Consider the following 18,347-nt stretch of genomic DNA (forward strand, 5'->3'; position numbering starts at 1 on the left):
CAAAATAAACAAATACCCAAATAAAGAAACATTACAACTCTATGACATGATGTTCGTTCACGTGATTGATGACTTATTTCGGTGCTAAGGTCGGCCTTAAAAAAAATTATGTAGTTCTGGAAGCAACCACGGGCATCTCAAAAAATATCTGCAGCAGTCTCGGGCAACTTGGATCAGCTAACAGCAACTCGAAAATTTTCAGGAGCACTTCGTGTCATCTTAGAAAAACAGAGAATAGTCTAGCTCATGTAAAAAATAAACAATAAGCAAACCCACCCACCAAAAAAAGAAAATTTAAAAAATCATTCTTTAGGACAAAAACTACTATAAGGTGTCGATTGACGATTTCACACATTTAACCATTCTTTAGAATTTGGCATACTGATCTTTGCTTTTTAAAGTTTCTATGTTTCTATTAGACAAGATCACCCAACGATGATTGTGGCCAAGTTTCCTTTACATTTAGCTCAGTTGTTGCAGAGAAGAAGATTTTTGTAAAAATTAACTACAAAGGATGACAGACAACGGACGCAAAGTGATTGTTCAAATATTACCACGTGAGCAACATACGAGTTATTCAGGTGAAGAACAGTCATTTCCAAAATGGGAACAATAATCTAAGGATTAACAAATAATTTGTGAGTAATAACTTGACACCAAAAGAACACACAAGAAGTGATTTTTTTTTATTAAGAATAGAAAACAATTATTTTCAAAACCAATTAACGATACAAACTCCCGTATTCGAATATTATCAATTTACAAATGAAATATTTATACATGATATAAGTACAAGTTAGATTTACAGTCACAGAAAAGGTTGTTAAAACACATGAACCTTAAGTTCGGATCATTTTCGAAAATCTCCGAAAAAGGAGGGCAGATAGAATGAGGTTCATAACAGCTTAGATATGGGCACCTGGTATTTTGTTGGTAATACTGAATTGCTAAAATTATTCGTGTGTGTCACTGGCTGTCGATAATACTGATCTCACGCTATTACAATATGTAAAGGGCCCCTAAATGGGGATGTTCATAATTCCTATATATCCACTTTCCTTTCATAAAATAAAAGTTTTTTGCATAAAAGTTTATAGGAAATTGTTTAAGGTATGATTTTTATGATCACACCAACAAGTTTCTTTAGAAAGAATATATTAATGTTCAGAGGTTATATCATCACATAATCGAGAGAAAAAAATGTTGTATATTTTTGCACAAAACTTAAGTTCAGTTCCGTGGCACATTAACAAAAAATACGAGAAAATTTATTCGTATGAGTTGAACCAAGGGTCATAAAAAATTACATTAGTCCTCCTAACGATATTTTCAGGCACGGAACATATTGGATATCACATTGAAGACTCCAACGATCGTGTACTCTAAATCCTTTCCGAAAACAATGATCTTTCAAAAAAGCACAGATAATACGGCACAGATATCCAACTTAATTTCGAATATGTCCTTGTCGCAACATTTAATGCTACAAAGCACAATGGATTTAAAGACGGATATGATATTTATCTGCACTGGTTAGGATTAGGAAGAGACATTTTTCCTATTTACTGTATGTACTATTAACTTGAAAACTTTTTTTGGCGTATCATAAGATCTAACTATCAACTGCAATAACTTTTTTATTGGCATCGTTGTCATATCTATTTGTATGCATGTTTGAAATGTTGTAGTCAGTTGTGTTGATTTTTGCCTGCTGGCTCCCAATTATTGTAATATTAACAAATTATGACTGTTTGGGCTGCTCATCCAATTTTGTCAATATAACGGAACTATAAACAACTGTCATATAAGTGGGAGGTCTAGCTAGCTATAAAACCAGGTTTAACCCACTATTTTCTTCGTGAAATGCCTATATTAAATCAGGAATATGACAGTTGTTTTCCATTCGTTCTGTTAGTTGATATAGTCTAAAGTTTGATTTTGCCAGGTTTTATTGACTCCCTCCTGAATTTACCTTGGAGTTCGGTATTTTTGTTAAGAATACTTTTTGGGGGAGTTTATGTGTAAGGAGCACGCAAGAGCGTAACAGAGATATGTAAACGCTATACGATGGCACAATGGGTATTTACTGCTGAGAAAAAGGAAGTGGACTATTGAAAGTTGAAATAATCTCGTTTGTCATAGATTCTAGTTTGAAGTCGTCCATCTGTGTCTATATAGAGGAAAAGATCAAGATATGAAGCACACCTTCTACTGTCGGTAGTATCCTCAATCTCAAGTTCACTAGAAATAGCACTCATTGATTTTTTTGTTATTGAGTGACAGAACATCATCAATATATCTGATAGTGAGATTAAAGAACGTTGCAAGATGCTTTATCATTTTGTCTTTGAGAAGGTTCTGTATGAATTCTGTTTCATATGAGTACAAAAAACAAGTCGGCCAGTAATGGTTCACAATTAGTACCCATTGGAGTACTAACTGTCTGCTGAAATATCAAACCATCAAACTCAACAAATAAGTTGTCGATCAAAGAGTCCAGAATTTTGATGATATCATCTTTGATGTATTTTTGTTTTAGAATCAAAGTGGTTTATTACAAAATAAGATTTTTCATGATCTTATAAAAGGAATGTGTACCTTCGATTACATTTTTGTAGAAAGGCTCTGGTAATTGAGATGATGAGTCAATATTCTAATTGAGCATTGGGAATGGTAGTGTAAAGAGTAGAAAAATTAAAGGCTTTGGTATAAATGCAAAATTAATAAGATTGTAATTGCAGATTTTGATTAATCTCTTTTGAAGTTTTAAGAATCCACATCTGATTGACACACTGATTAAATATACCTGATTAGAATATTTCTGAAGGCCATCTGCTAATGTAGAAAGAATTGTGGTAAGAACTTTAGAAAAATGATTAGTCGAGCATCTTAACGACCCGGCTATATATCGTTCTTTATAAGGATTTGTGTGAAGTTTAGGTATCAGCTATAAAAGATGGGAGTTCTGATCGTCCTTTTGATGTTAATACCAAAGGAGATAAAGACAGATTTGTGATTTTCTAAAATTTCATCATCGTAAATGATGTAGGTGTATAGGTGGGGTTCCAAGTTTTGCTATGAATTACAAGTTATTTAGGTAGACATTCCAAATAATGGTTTTTGCATATGAAACAAAATTATTTAAGGCTTTATCTTTTGGAATGCAAACTATATTGGAAATGACATTAAAAGTTTAATATTATCTATTCTTCGTTTCTGCGGTTAGAAACAATACAAACTAACTAATATTACGTTTAACACTTGTTCCCCCTTTTTGCATCAAAATCCAGGTTCATATCATCTAGATATAATCGAATCAACATCTTTGTATACTGTTAGTATAGAAAATTTTCCCTACTACACGAAAAATTGGTATCAACGAAAATAAATGAATCAACAGTACTTTATTTGTACACAACATTTAAACAGACTCAGAGTAACATTTGTTGAAACATTCAAAGTTATCTATACCAATAGGGTTATGCAAGTTCTATATTCTTTAATAAAACTAAGGAGATAATTTCAGTCAATGTGGTTTCACTCAAAATGACTTTTTATTTAGATGTTGAATTGTACTTATTTCTCTTTTGTAGTATCAGTGATTTAATATTTATCCATGAATAATTAAATAATATGTTTACAGTACAATTGCATTAGAATGATAAATCGAGAGCACTCACACTAAACTGATCAACACGTGATAATTTGTAGGTTTTAATACTATTGCAGGTGTATGTTGACATAAAATCTGAAGATGAAAATTAATCTGAAGTTTACTTTAAAATGTTCAACAGGTGCGAATAGTTTTTCTCGTACTATTTTTTATGAGCCATAGAACTTAATATTTTGGCAAAAACGTAATTTTCTCTCTATTATTTGGCCTCCGAACATCAATTATTCTTTCAAAAAAAAACTTTTTTGATGTGATTATATAAATTATATTTTAAACAAATTCCTATAAACGAGGGTCTGGATGGGTTTACAGAAGAGAGAATAAAATTATTGTCCAAAATAAAATATTGAATAGAAAAATAAGCAAAAAATATGAAAAATAGAGAATAATTGGTTGTAAAAGTATAACAAATAACTGTTGAAAATAAGAGAATTGGGTAATACAATACAGATTACAGAAATGAACAATGTAAAGAAATCCTCTAATTACAGAATGATTTTTATGAGAATTTTACAGAATAACCATCATTTGTAAAGATAGAGAAAAATGCTTTAAAAATTAAAGAATACAGAAATTAAGGACCCCACCCCAGGCGCTCATAAATATTAACGCAAAAAACTTCTTTTTTTTTTTTTAATTGGTAATATGTATGTGTAGTAATTATGTACAACCCTGAAATACTGTAATTGCGTGAAATCATTGTTATCAACAGCCGATAAAGTTTAATAGTTCGGTATTAACAACAAAATACCATGTGTCCATATTCAAGCTGCTGTGAACCTCATTCAAAATTTAAACCATAAATCGAAGAAATTAAACTAGCTACAATAGACCACTAAATAAAATAAGAAAGAGTAAAACGAATACTACAAAATATTGGGATTGAAATTAGGTCTTGTATGTCCTTGTTTAGAGCTTTTAACAAGAATGTTGAATTTCAACTTTCTTTTTTTTTGTATATTATTGTTCCTCAATCTTCAGTTTTCCTTCAGATACTGATTTTAGCTCTGATTATTGTCTCCCCATTTCTACGAAGAATTCGATTGTCCTTCAAAAAGAGAAATTTTTAATTCGATACTATAAACATGATAAAAATACAATAGTTTAGACACGTTTAAGACTTTCGGAAATAAAGAGTAAGTCATAGAAAAAAAGAATGATACTGTTGACATACTTTAAAAGTGCGTGTCATGATGTGATCAGATTACTCAAATCACATATCCAGAAAAATCCAAATGAATTAATATGGCTTATATTATCACTATCTAATTTTTGTTTTTACTTCTCTCAGATGTCAATTATCATAGCATTGATCAAAGAGTTTTAACTGAAGCACGAGGAAGGTGTTGTTCAGGCACTACAATATCGTGTCATTAATAGACGCGATCGGGTTTGGCACATTTTCATAAGTTCCATCGTTGTACATTATCATCACAACCTAAACAAAAATGAAATATGAAAGGTTAATAACATGTGGCATCTGACATACTGATTTGTTTGCAAAAATATGTTTTTAAAACATTTATTGATTGATTGTTTGTGTTTAACATCAATCGTGGATATATCTTGGGGTCAGTTTAAGTATTGGAGATAGACAGGAACACTTAGAGAGTCACCGACCATCGACAGGAAAAAAATGCAATCCTTGTGAAATAAGATCGGATTCGAACTCTCATAGTCTCTCGGCAACCAAGACACCTTGACGAAAAATTGATCAAGGACTCAGTTGCCCGAGTTCCACAAAATTTTCCTTTAAAATGGAGAATGGCATATGATAAATACTCAGTCACATCAATACGTAAAATGGGAAAGGGAAAAAAACAATTATTAAATTAAACCGTAATGTTTCCCAACTTCAATTGATCAGCAAACTTTCAGAGATGTTTCAAGAATTTAGTTTGAAAGCTAAAGGAGGAGTATATTTCACAACAGTAGTGTCGTCTTTTGTAAATTGTAAATTTTGTAGAAAAATTACTTCCTGCAACCTTTACGGACGCACTAAATTTATGAAGTATGTATTTCATTTACTGTTACTAGCAATAGGTCGATACCGCTGCTGGTGGACTGTTAGTCCCATGGGTATCATATGCGCATTAGTTTGTTTCTTTGGTTCTGTCATGGATTATAACATATACGGATATAAATTCCCCGTTGATAAATTAAGAAATTTTAAGGAATTATTAAATAATAAACTAAGAAACTAAGATTTAACTCCCTTGGGCAAAGTTGACCTTAGATGATTTTTACTATTCTGTTTAGGTCCTTTGATTTTAAACGTATTTTGTTCATTAAGATATGAAAAGGATTTAGGAACACACACAGCTTATAAAAGCTCTCTCCACATTACATGTACAAGGTATAAATCATATATTAACAACTTCATTGAAGATAGTAGAACTACAGTGGATTAACGCATGCTACTTCTGAGCACACACAAATAAATACACATTTACAGTGTCAATTACAAAATGTATATTATAAATGAGTGTGTAGACAATTAATCATCAATCTTTCAAGTACCTTAAGACATGTATGTATCTACACGATTGATTAGTCATTATGACTATATTTTACAAAAAGGTTTGAAAGTCCCTAAGCATACTTAAGGAATAAAGGAAATAATGTTGGAAAAAAAGAAAAGAAAAAAATAGTGTAAAAGGAAATTTTTCAAACAAAACGCAGATATATTTCTAAACAGAATTAAAAATAGCAATATTGATATCATACGAAAATAATTTGTTTGCAAAAAGTAAAAGTCAGTATTATTATCAAAAATTGAGTGAATGAATCAAGTAAGATATGTCTTACATTATTGTACAAAAGGCAAATAAAAAATAAATGCTGGTTATCCTCAACAGGATGATCCCAGTTTGAACAAATATTGTACTCAAACAAATGAGATGTTGGTTTGCTAGCATTATTCCTTAGTTGACAATGACTGATATTATATTTCCTCATCCCATCATTGAAGGGTTTTAATATTATATCAGTACTTTAACATTTGTCTAGTCTGCTTTTAAATAAACATAAACTTGGGGATTCTTTTATACTTAAAGGAAGATTATTCCAAAGCATTATATTGAAAGGAATGAAGCTATATTAAGAAAGAGCTATTTCTAGCAAATGGGGGGGGGGGGATTTTTTTCTCAGAGTATAATGGGCAGGGATAGGGTAATCGTAATCTGTTATCGTTATCGATTGTAATTGCCTACATGTTTTCAAGTAATCGACAGTAATCTGTAATCGTCCAATTTTTTTATTACATGTAATCGTAATTAATCGATTACAGCAAAAAGTGTGAAATCATCAATTATTTTCGATTACTAGTAGTTTGATGAAAAAGATCCTAGCTTAAATGAAAATAGACAGCTACATGCATTTTACACATTATAGTACAAATAAAATAGAATGTATAAATATAAGAATGATAATTCTTAATTTAAAGAGGGTAACACAGATGTGATTTGAGAATTCTTTCAAATGCCTTATTTAGATCTGTTGTTGTCTCAAGCTGCCTTGTCTTCAACCAGGTTTCTGGACAAATGAACTGTATTTCCAGCTTTTGAAGCATATGACTTTAAAGCCTTGATAATATTTTATGGCCTTTTACATTACAAACATAAAATAGGACTAAAAATAAGAAAATAGTTTTAAAGTTATATGATAAAAAAGTTTAATATGTTTTATACACTTGAAAGGCTAAGGTTTACTTTAAAACTAGTGTACGTGGATTATCTAGTAAAAGAAAATCCTAAATCTTATCAAAATCTTCAAATATGTACTGTCATTGAATTATTGTCTTCCCGTACTCTAATTCGCGGATATTGTTCCGTATGCGTTGACCTTTACTACAAGACCACTCGTTAGTACTTCGGCCACCAAGAATGTAAACAAACGTGCACTGGAAGGAAAAAAGTAATGGTCGATTCTTAAAGAACAAATTAAATACACCAAATCATTCAACTCATTAACAACTGTTATGGAAAAGTTTAATTAACAAATAGTAACGCATTGAAAATATATAAACAAATAATTAACATCGATCTATCATTTCACTTATTTCGCACGTGCCCAACGATTCTGTGTTGATTTTTTATCAATGCTACATTCCGGTAAACTTCGGCAACAAACTCGAAAGGAAATTAGCTTGCGATCAACAATCACTGAATGAAATATAATGTGTCTATACTACGTTATCGATTCAGAATAAATGTAAAAAAAAGTTCACTGTGGACTTAGTTCAGTATATATGCATACTTTGGTTTAATTATTTCCATAACATTGTAATTACAAGAAACTCGTTTCAACTGACTTTAAATTCTGAACTACATTGATGTTAAAATCTTGTATTGTATCAAAATTCCTTAAAGCATAATTTTCAGTAAGAGGTGGAGTTTTAGCTTACAAAAAACCTTTGATTCGTAATAATGTAATGATATAAAGATTAAAACAAAGGATACAAAATCCTCTTAACAATGAACAAATGCATTGAAATTCTTGTTCAGAAATAAAAACATGTATTCCATTTTGACACTAGAAATATAATTAGCACATACTTACAACGTCTCGTCCAATCAAATTGCTTGAATTTGCTTTCTAATTTTCATAGTACATTTTTTTTCCGTGTACTAAGTAACTGTGCATGAATGACCACAAGTGTGAGATTCATTGAATCCTAATCAAGACATTAAAACAAAATTTGAATAAAATGATGTGTCCCAACTTTTTAAAAAAAAGTTTGGAATTAGTTTTCACATTAATTTTAAATATCCTGCTATTAAATCTCTGATCTAAAAATATTTTTGACAATTGCAAGTTTCTTTCATTTAAATAATAAATAACACATATGGTACTTAATACCTTGATTAGAATACAACGCTATCTTACAATTGTGGTAATTTATCATCCATGCAATTTCTTTGTTCACAAAAAAGTGTGTAATATGAAACCTTGTGAAGGAAATTAAGGCAACTTTAAGATGATTTTTTTTAACTTTCTTAAGTCAATTGATCTATTTTATCATGATTTGAAAAACCGTGAAAATATCGGAAGGGAATATGGCGCCTATAAATATTCTGATAATCTTTTAGTTTTTACTTTGAAATTAAAAAAACACCACAAAACCTATGTTTGTTTATTGGTAGTTGCTTTTTAATGCATATCCGCTAGAGTATCTATGGGTACATATATTTATATGTTTCAAATTTGGCATAGCTTTATTGTTACTGTGAAATTGGAACTGTTTTCAAAACATGTAAAGCTTCCACTGCAGTTTAATTATATATTTGCCTGCTTTTGCTCAATTTATGTTGTCATCTAACCATGTAAAGAAGAACATGTTGTATACCAACGCTTTATATCAATAAACATACTTACACCAGCAACATCTTTTCATTCTGGAGTCAAGGGCCTTTCGAAATCATATATTTTACTATGATACTAGTGAGTAAATTTACAAAAAAATAAACATAGTTAGTGAACTTCGTTTTACAAACACCTGTGATATAAGTAGTCAGCCAAAAATAAACTATCACTTGTCTTCACTGATTAGGTGATCAAAGACTTTCAATTAATGATATGCGACTTTGTTTTGATTTCAATTATGACTAATAACGTGTGAGATCTACATTGTATAGCCCTAGTGACAATCTTATAATCTGCAATTAGAGAGATTATCTAAGTATAGGTTAGATAATACTTGGTCATGTTTAATGAATATTCAAAGCCCGAGGCGCAGCCGAGGGTTTTAAATGGTCATAAAACATGACCAAGTATTGTCTGACCAATTTAGAACATATTCACACCTTCAAGTGACATAAATAAATTATAGCCTCTCCCATTGTAATAATCAAACCTTAATACATCAGGTTTTTAGGTTAATATAAAAATTAGAAGATGTGGTATGATTGCCAATGAGACACCTCCCGACAAGAGACCAACTAACACAGAAATTAACAACTTTAGGTCACCGTACGGCCTTCAACTATGTGTAAAACCTATACCGCATGGTCAGATATAAAAGGCCTCGAAATGACAAATGTAAAACAATTCAAACGAGAAAACTAATGGCCTAATTTATGAACAAAATAATGAACGAAAAACAAATATGATATACAGCAACAAACCACAACCACTGAATTACAGGCACCTGACTTGGGACAGGCACATACAGAATCCGGCGGGGTTTAACTAGTTTGAAGACGCGCCAACCTCCCCATGGTTAGTAAAAGGGATGCAAATTATACTCTGCGAAAAAAGAAACGCATAATGGATTTTTAAGAATTTTAATACATATATTTTGAACGGAAGTTTTACAATTACTACTAAAGATATTCACTCAAAACGTGTTTGATTGAGAAGAGGACAGTAAATTCCTTCAAGATTGATGAATAAAAGTCAATTTATCACAATAAGAGTTACTTCCGGTGCCATTATAGTTAGTACCGTGTATGACCACCTCTTGCTGCTAAGACTGCTACGCAGCTCCTCGGCATGGATGCTATCAATGATCTAATGTTGTTGCGTTGAATTGCTCGTCATTCCTGTTGCAACATTTGTCGGAACTGTTCAAGGGTCTGAGGCGGTGGTTGACGCTGGCGCGAACGTTTATCCAGTTGGTCCCATAGATGCTCAATAGGATTCAAGTATTGATATTATTCTGCTCAAGGTAGTCCATTGTTAAAGGCACTGTGTGAGGCATAGTATTGTCCTGCTGGAATAACTCCCTCTGTCGGTCAATAATATGCATAAGGTGAGGTTGGGGAATTTCATCTCTGTACATTTGAGCCATTAATTTACCCGGAGCATGTACCAATTCTGTTTTACGGTCATTAGAGATAGCCGCCCACATCATGACACTTCCTCCACCGAAGCTGTTCACCTCTTGGACACACGAGGAAGCAAAACGTTCATTCATGCGCCGGTAGACACGAGTTCTTCCATCATGTTTCTGAAGCATAAAACTGGACTCATCACTGAACCAGATTCTGCGCCAGTTGCGGAATGTCCAGCCCCTAAACCGGTTGCACCATCGGAATCTATTTCGTCTGTGTGACGGCCTCAAAACGTGTCCAAAATACGGCCTACTGGGTCTAATGTCATGTTGGTGCAGTCGATTGCGGACTGCTTGTGAGCTGATTCTTCTCAATCCTGGAATCCCAACTGCAGTGGATGTTGCAGCAACGGTTCGATTCCATAGATGAAATACCTGGATGTAGCGATCTTGTCCAGGATGTTCTAACCAGAAAAATCTACTTTTAATTGTAGCCAACAAAAGACACAAATCAATAATAAAATTTAACAAGATTTATTGTACACTAGTTTACAAGAAGTATTACACAAATATAAATGTCAACTTAACTGTCAAAATATGTGTCCAATCTTTTATCTTTTCTTTATCCGGAAATCTTCTCGGAATCCACAGAATATTATATCCAATAGGTCACAATCTAGTATGATGTAGATTGTAAATAAAAGTGTCAATCCAACTGCTGAGAATGTTGATGTCTATCGATGTCTAAGTCTATCTAACTTTAGGGTCTGCATACTTGTATATATACTCAAACGGAAACTTCTTGATAACGGTTGATGTTTAAATTACGCATCTTTTGTTATGATCATTCTGGAAACGTTATGTAAGTAAAATAGAAAGTTCTAATCATTCCATGAGTATCAATGATTGTTCCAGTTATTTCTAAATTGCATAGTTGTAACACAAAGTGTATTATTTTGTACACAATGTAAAAATATATAATAGGCCACACAAAACAAATTAGGCCAACTAAATATAATGATAGTTACGATATCATAACACCTTCCCCCTTAAAAAAAAGTTTGAGTGTAACAAAAACTTTTCATGAATAATATGTACAAAAATACATAGTATAAACACAGTGTTTTAATAAGTTCTAGATAAAGCATCTGCTATTACATTATCTTTACCTTTAATATGTTTTACAATAACATCATATTCCTGTAACAATAAACTCCACATAATCAATTTCTGGTTCTTTTTTCTCAATTTATGTATGAAGGTGAGAGGATTATGATCAGTATAAACAAAAATAGGATGCACAGTGGGATTTAAAATTCATCAAAATGTTGAAGTGCAGACAACAGTGCAAAACACTCTTTTTCAATAGTTGAATAATTTTTTTGGTGTTTATCTAATTTCTTAGAAAAATATGATATAGGTTTCTCAACATTATCATCTGTCTCTTGATATAAAACAGCTCCAATTCCTACATCGCTTGTATCAACGGCAAGTTTAAATTGTTTTTCAAAGTCTGGAGTGATCAGAACTGGACTATTAATTAAAAGTGATTTGCAATTTTCAAAATCGTTTTGACAATTTTCACTCCAGATGAATTTAGAATATTTCCGTAAAAGATGCCAGTAACCTATCAATAAATCAAATTTGCTCACCAATTTTGCTTTTCCAATGTTATCAATGCAGTCGTCTATCATTGGAATCGGATAGGAATCAGAATTTGAAACAGTATTTACTTTTCTGAAATCAGTTACGAAACGAAAGGTTTTATCTGGTTTGGGCACAAGGAGACAAGGAGAACTCCATTCACTGTTACTCGGCTCAATAATATCATTGTCAAGCATACATTTAATTTCTTGTCCCATAAATTCAAGTTTGAGTGGATTTAGCAGGAAAGGATGTTGCTTAATTGGAGAAGCATCACCTACATCGACATCATGACAAACAGCAGTGGTTTTGTTTGGCACATCTGGAAGATGAAGATTTTTAAAAGAAAATACCAAAGTTTTTAATTTTTCTCTTAGATCAAAAGTCAGATGTGCAAGTTTTGAGTCTAAATTTGACAAAGTTTCTGAATATTTCAATCTAACTGTCTCTTCCATAGTTTTAGAACTAAAAGGTGGTTCAATTATATCTGGTTTGTCATGATCTTTCTCCAATTTAACCATGGCTAAAGTGGCAACTGGTTTACCCTCACCTTCATTAGTACGCTCAAAATATGGTTTTAACATATTAATGTGACACACTCTATTTTGTTTACGCCGACCTGGTGTTTTTACAATATAATTCAAATCATTGATTTTACTCTCTATGGTATAAGGACCACAATATTTAGCTTGTAATGGATGTCCAGGGACTGGCAAAAATACAAGTACCTTATCACCTGGCTCAAAAACTCTGTGCCTGGCATCTTTATCATTCCATATTTTCATCTTATTCTGAACAGTTTTTAAATTGTTCTGAGCAATTTGACAAGCAGTATACATTTTTTCTTTAAATCTAGATACATAGTCTAGAAGATTCAAGTCAGTGTGTTCAGTAAGCCATTTTTTCCTTAATCAACTTTAAAGGTCCCCTTACAGTATGACCAAATACCAACTCAAAGGGACTAAAACCAAGGGATTCTTGAACAGCCTCTCGGACCGCAAAAAGTAAAAAGTGAACACCATCAGCCCAGTCCCTATCAAATTGAAGACAAAAAGTACTAATCATGTTCTTCAATGTTTGATGAAAACGTTCTAAGGCACCTTGAGATTCTGGATGGTAAGCCCTTGATCTATACTGAGCAATCCCTAACTAGTACACGATTTGCTGAAATAAACCTGACATAAAATTTGAAAGCTGGTCGGATTGTACAGACTTTGGAAGTCCTACTAGCGTGAAAAATTTGATAAGAGTTTTGACAATAGTTGGTGTCTTGATATTCCTTAGCGGAATAGCCTGTGGAAAGCGAGTGGAGGTACACATGATTGTCAATAAATACGCATTTCCGTTCTTGTGTGACGGCCTCAAAACGTGTCCAAAATACGGCCTACTGGGTCTAATGTCATGTTGGTGCAGTCGATTGCGGACTGCTTGTGAGCTGATTCTTCTCAATCCTGGAATCCCAACTGCAGTGGATGTTGCAGCAACGGTTCGATTCCGTAGATGAAATACCTGGATGTAGCGATCTTGTCCAGGATGTTCTAACCAGAAAAATCTACTTTTAATTGTAGCCAACAAAAGACACAAATCAATAATAAAATTTAACAAGATTTATTGTACACTAGTTTACAAGAAGTATTACACAAATATAAATGTCAACTTAACTGTCAAAATATGTGTCCAATCTTTTATCTTTTCTTTATCCGGAAATCTTCTCGGAATCCACAGAATATTATATCCAATAGGTCACAATCTAGTATGATGTAGATTGTAAATAAAAGTGTCAATCCAACTGCTGAGAATGTTGATGTCTATCGATGTCTAAGTCTATCTAACTTTAGGGTCTGCATACTTGTATATATACTCAAACGGAAACTTCTTGATAACGGTTGATGTTTAAATTACGCATCTTTTGTTATGATCATTCTGGAAACGTTATGTAAGTAAAATAGAAAGTTCTAATCATTCCATGAGTATCAATGATTGTTCCAGTTATTTCTAAATTGCATAGTTGTAACACAAAGTGTATTATTTTGTACACAATGTAAAAATATATAATAGGCCACACAAAACAAATTAGGCCAACTAAATATAATGATAGTTACGATATCATAACACCTTCCCCCTTAAAAAAAAGTTTGAGTGTAACAAAAACTTTTCATGAATAATATGTACAAAAATACATAGTATAAACACAGTGTTTTAATAAGTTCTAGATAAAGCATCTGCTATTACATTATCTTTACCTTTAATATGTTTTACAATAACATCATATTCCTGTAACAATAAACTCCACATAATCAATTTCTGGTTCTTTTTTCTCAATTTATGTATGAAGGTGAGAGGATTATGATCAGTATAAACAAAAATAGGACGCACAGTGGGATTTAAAATTCATCAAAATGTTGAAGTGCAGACAACAGTGCAAAACACTCTTTTTCAATAGTTGAATAATTTTTTTGGTGTTTATCTAATTTCTTAGAAAAATATGATATAGGTTTCTCAACATTATCATCTGTCTCTTGATATAAAACAGCTCCAATTCCTACATCGCTTGTATCAACGGCAAGTTTAAATTGTTTTTCAAAGTCTGGAGTGATCAGAACTGGACTATTAATTAAAAGTGATTTGCAATTTTCAAAATCGTTTTGACAATTTTCACTCCAGATGAATTTAGAATATTTCCGTAAAAGATGCCAGTAACCTATCAATAAATCAAATTTGCTCACCAATTTTGCTTTTCCAATGTTATCAATGCAGTCGTCTATCATTGGAATCGGATAGGAATCAGAATTTGAAACAGTATTTACTTTTCTGAAATCAGTTACGAAACGAAAGGTTTTATCTGGTTTGGGCACAAGGAGACAAGGAGAACTCCATTCACTGTTACTCGGCTCAATAATATCATTGTCAAGCATACATTTAATTTCTTGTCCCATAAATTCAAGTTTGAGTGGATTTAGCAGGAAAGGATGTTGCTTAATTGGAGAAGCATCACCTACATCGACATCATGACAAACAGCAGTGGTTTTGTTTGGCACATCTGGAAGATGAAGATTTTTAAAAGAAAATACCAAAGTTTTTAATTTTTCTCTTAGATCAAAAGTCAGATGTGCAAGTTTTGAGTCTAAATTTGACAAAGTTTCTGAATATTTCAATCTAACTGTCTCTTCCATAGTTTTAGAACTAAAAGGTGGTTCAATTATATCTGGTTTGTCATGATCTTTCTCCAATTTAACCATGGCTAAAGTGGCAACTGGTTTACCCTCACCTTCATTAGTACGCTCAAAATATGGTTTTAACATATTAATGTGACACACTCTATTTTGTTTACGCCGACCTGGTGTTTTTACAATATAATTCAAATCATTGATTTTACTCTCTATGGTATAAGGACCACAATATTTAGCTTGTAATGGATGTCCAGGGACTGGCAAAAATACAAGTACCTTATCACCTGGCTCAAAAACTCTGTGCCTGGCATCTTTATCATTCCATATTTTCATCTTATTCTGAACAGTTTTTAAATTGTTCTGAGCAATTTGACAAGCAGTATACATTTTTTCTTTAAATCTAGATACATAGTCTAGAAGATTCAAGTCAGTGTGTTCAGTAAGCCATTTTTTCCTTAATCAACTTTAAAGGTCCCCTTACAGTATGACCAAATACCAACTCAAAGGGACTAAAACCAAGGGATTCTTGAACAGCCTCTCGGACCGCGAAAAAGTAAAAAGTGAACACCATCAGCCCAGTCCCTATCAAATTGAAGACAAAAAGTACTAATCATGTTCTTCAATGTTTGATGAAAACGTTCTAAGGCACCTTGAGATTCTGGATGGTAAGCCCTTGATCTATACTGAGCAATCCCTAACTGGTACACGATTTGCTGAAATAAACCTGACATAAAATTTGAAAGCTGGTCGGATTGTACAGACTTTGGAAGTCCTACTAGCGTGAAAAATTTGATAAGAGTTTTGACAATAGTTGGTGTCTTGATATTCCTTAGCGGAATAGCCTGTGGAAAGCGAGTGGAGGTACACATGATTGTCAATAAATACGCATTTCCGTTCTTGGTCTTCGGTGAAGGTCCAACGCAATCAATTAGTACTCTGCTGAAAGGTTCTTCAAAGGATGGAATAGGCAGAAGTGGTGCTGGTGGTATTTTCTGTTAAGGCTTACCAACAACCTGGCATATATTGCATGAATTGCAGTATTCTGCGACATCACTTCTTAGTCTTGGCCAGTAGAAATGCTGTAAGATCTTAAGGCAAGTCTTCCTTATACCTAAGTGTCCAGCCAAGGGGGTATCATGGGCAAGACCAATAATGTCTTGCCTATAGACTTTAGGCACCACCACTTGGTATACCACTCTCCATTCTTCCTCTGGGGTAGCTTCAGGGGGCCTCTACTTTCTCATTAAAATGCCGTCTTGATGGTAATAGCATTCGGCCACTTTGTCTGCTTCCTCCTGTAGTTGAGCCCTCTTGCAGAGCTGAGGAACCTCAGGGTCTTTATTTTGTTCTTCGACAAATTTCCTTCGGTCTAATGAATGGCTGTTTACGTCTGACCATGGCATGATTACATTCTTGCTAATTACGGCCTTCTCTGAGCTATAGAAAGAGAAAGGTGTCAGAAAGGTCCATGTAATCAAACTGGTCTTCTTGCAATCCTAATTCTGTTGTTTTCTAGCCATCGCCCTAGTAACGACACAAGCTGGATACAGTTCAGCATCGTCTTCAGGTGATTTAACATCCACCACCAGTTCACTGGTAACAATTGGTTCAGCAACCACTTTGTTCCTAGCTAGATCATTTCCTAGCAATAATGAAACATCCACAACAACTAGTCCAGTAATCAAATCTGACTTCAGATAAATACGATGGAGGGGAACGTCTATACAACCTAACTCCACACCTTGTAACAAAACGAAGGCACCAACAGAAGTCTCCTTGGACAAAGGCAACACACCTTCTAACAATAAAGACTGAGAAGCTCCAGTGTCATGTAAAATCTTAATAGGCTGAGGAGTGGCATTATCAACAATAGAAACAAACCCATCAGACATAAAAGGTTAATAATTCTCCATGTAATCACAAAAACTGGACTTAAAAGCCTGACTCGCAGGACATTCCAACGTATTGGTAACAAGGGGTGTCGTACAAGCACTGGTCTTATATATCTCTTTCATTCTTCTTCTGGAGTCTAACACAATCAGCCATCAGGTGACAATTCTTCTTACAATAAGCACAAGTCAGTGACTTCTTCTCAAAAGTATCAAATTTTGGACTAGACATATTATAACTAGACTGACTCTTATTCTGTGCAACAGGCTTACTATCAGTACGCTCAGTGCTTTGATTCTTGTAATTTCCACTCGAAGTATTAAAATTTTGACCTTTGAAACTTCTTTTATGTGAAAGAGTATAATTATTCGATATAACAGCTGCATCTTGTAATGTCTCAACAGTTTTGTCATCTAAATGTGTTTTAAGTCTAAATGAACACACTGATTGAACTCTTCTGATAACATCAATTGTCTTAAATTAGGGTCACGTTTTCTGATTACAAAACAAAAAAGGTGAAATAATTGTAAGTTACTTTTATAAAGTAAATATTTTGAGATAATCGTCTCCCCTTATGTGACTGTTAAGAAAAATGATTTAAACAAAACATATTCTGCATTTGCAAAGCAGTCGTGATAAGAAGATTAACACAATTTTCTTCATTTACAAACAAATTGCATACCTCTCAAATCTAGCATATAATTTTTTTTTTAATTAGATGATGATGTAGAACTATTATTTCTGCTGTTTTAGTCTAAAATGTTTATCTATTTTCTTTGACGTAAGCCATTTATCAAATAGATCTTCTTTTTCCCTAGCAAAATCAACATAGGTTTGTGAATCAAATTTTTTATAAGACCTAAATTTCTGTCTATTTGCTTCTGGCACTAGCTCATAAGCTTTCAAAACTTCCTTTTTAACCGTGTCATAATCAGAACTATTCTGATGAAAGTGCTGAGTAAATTTCAGCGGCCTTGCCCTCAAAAACACTTTGCAGCATTGTAGTCCAAAAAGGCTTCGGCCATTTCAAATTTTAAGCAATTTTTTCAAACTGTGGAAAAAAATTTGTCAACTGTTTTTTCACAAAATTTGGGAACCAAACGTATATTTTTTGCTGCATCAAAATTAAAATGTTCTGATTTTGACTGGAATTTAGTGTTGCTTTCTTCTTTGGCCATTTCAATTTTCATTTTCTCCA

The 18,347-nt window shown here is 32.9% G+C and overlaps 1 protein-coding gene across 1 annotated transcript in view; it reads right to left on the bottom strand.

The window, feature by feature from the left end:
• Positions 1-4,726: 4,726 nt before the first annotated feature.
• The window catches only part of LOC127708061 (caspase-3-like), a 73,346-nt gene continuing 59,725 nt past the window's right edge, over positions 4,727-18,347 (bottom strand). The window contains exon 13 of the mRNA XM_052212854.1: positions 4,727-5,111. Coding sequence (XP_052068814.1) covers positions 5,031-5,111 — 81 coding nt within the window. The 3' untranslated portion in view covers positions 4,727-5,030. The remainder of the gene's footprint in view (positions 5,112-18,347) is intronic.

The sequence above is a fragment of the Mytilus californianus genome, unplaced genomic scaffold (genome assembly GCF_021869535.1).
Source record: "Mytilus californianus isolate M0D057914Y unplaced genomic scaffold, xbMytCali1.0.p SCAF_7, whole genome shotgun sequence".
Classification (NCBI taxonomy): domain Eukaryota; kingdom Metazoa; phylum Mollusca; class Bivalvia; order Mytilida; family Mytilidae; genus Mytilus; species Mytilus californianus.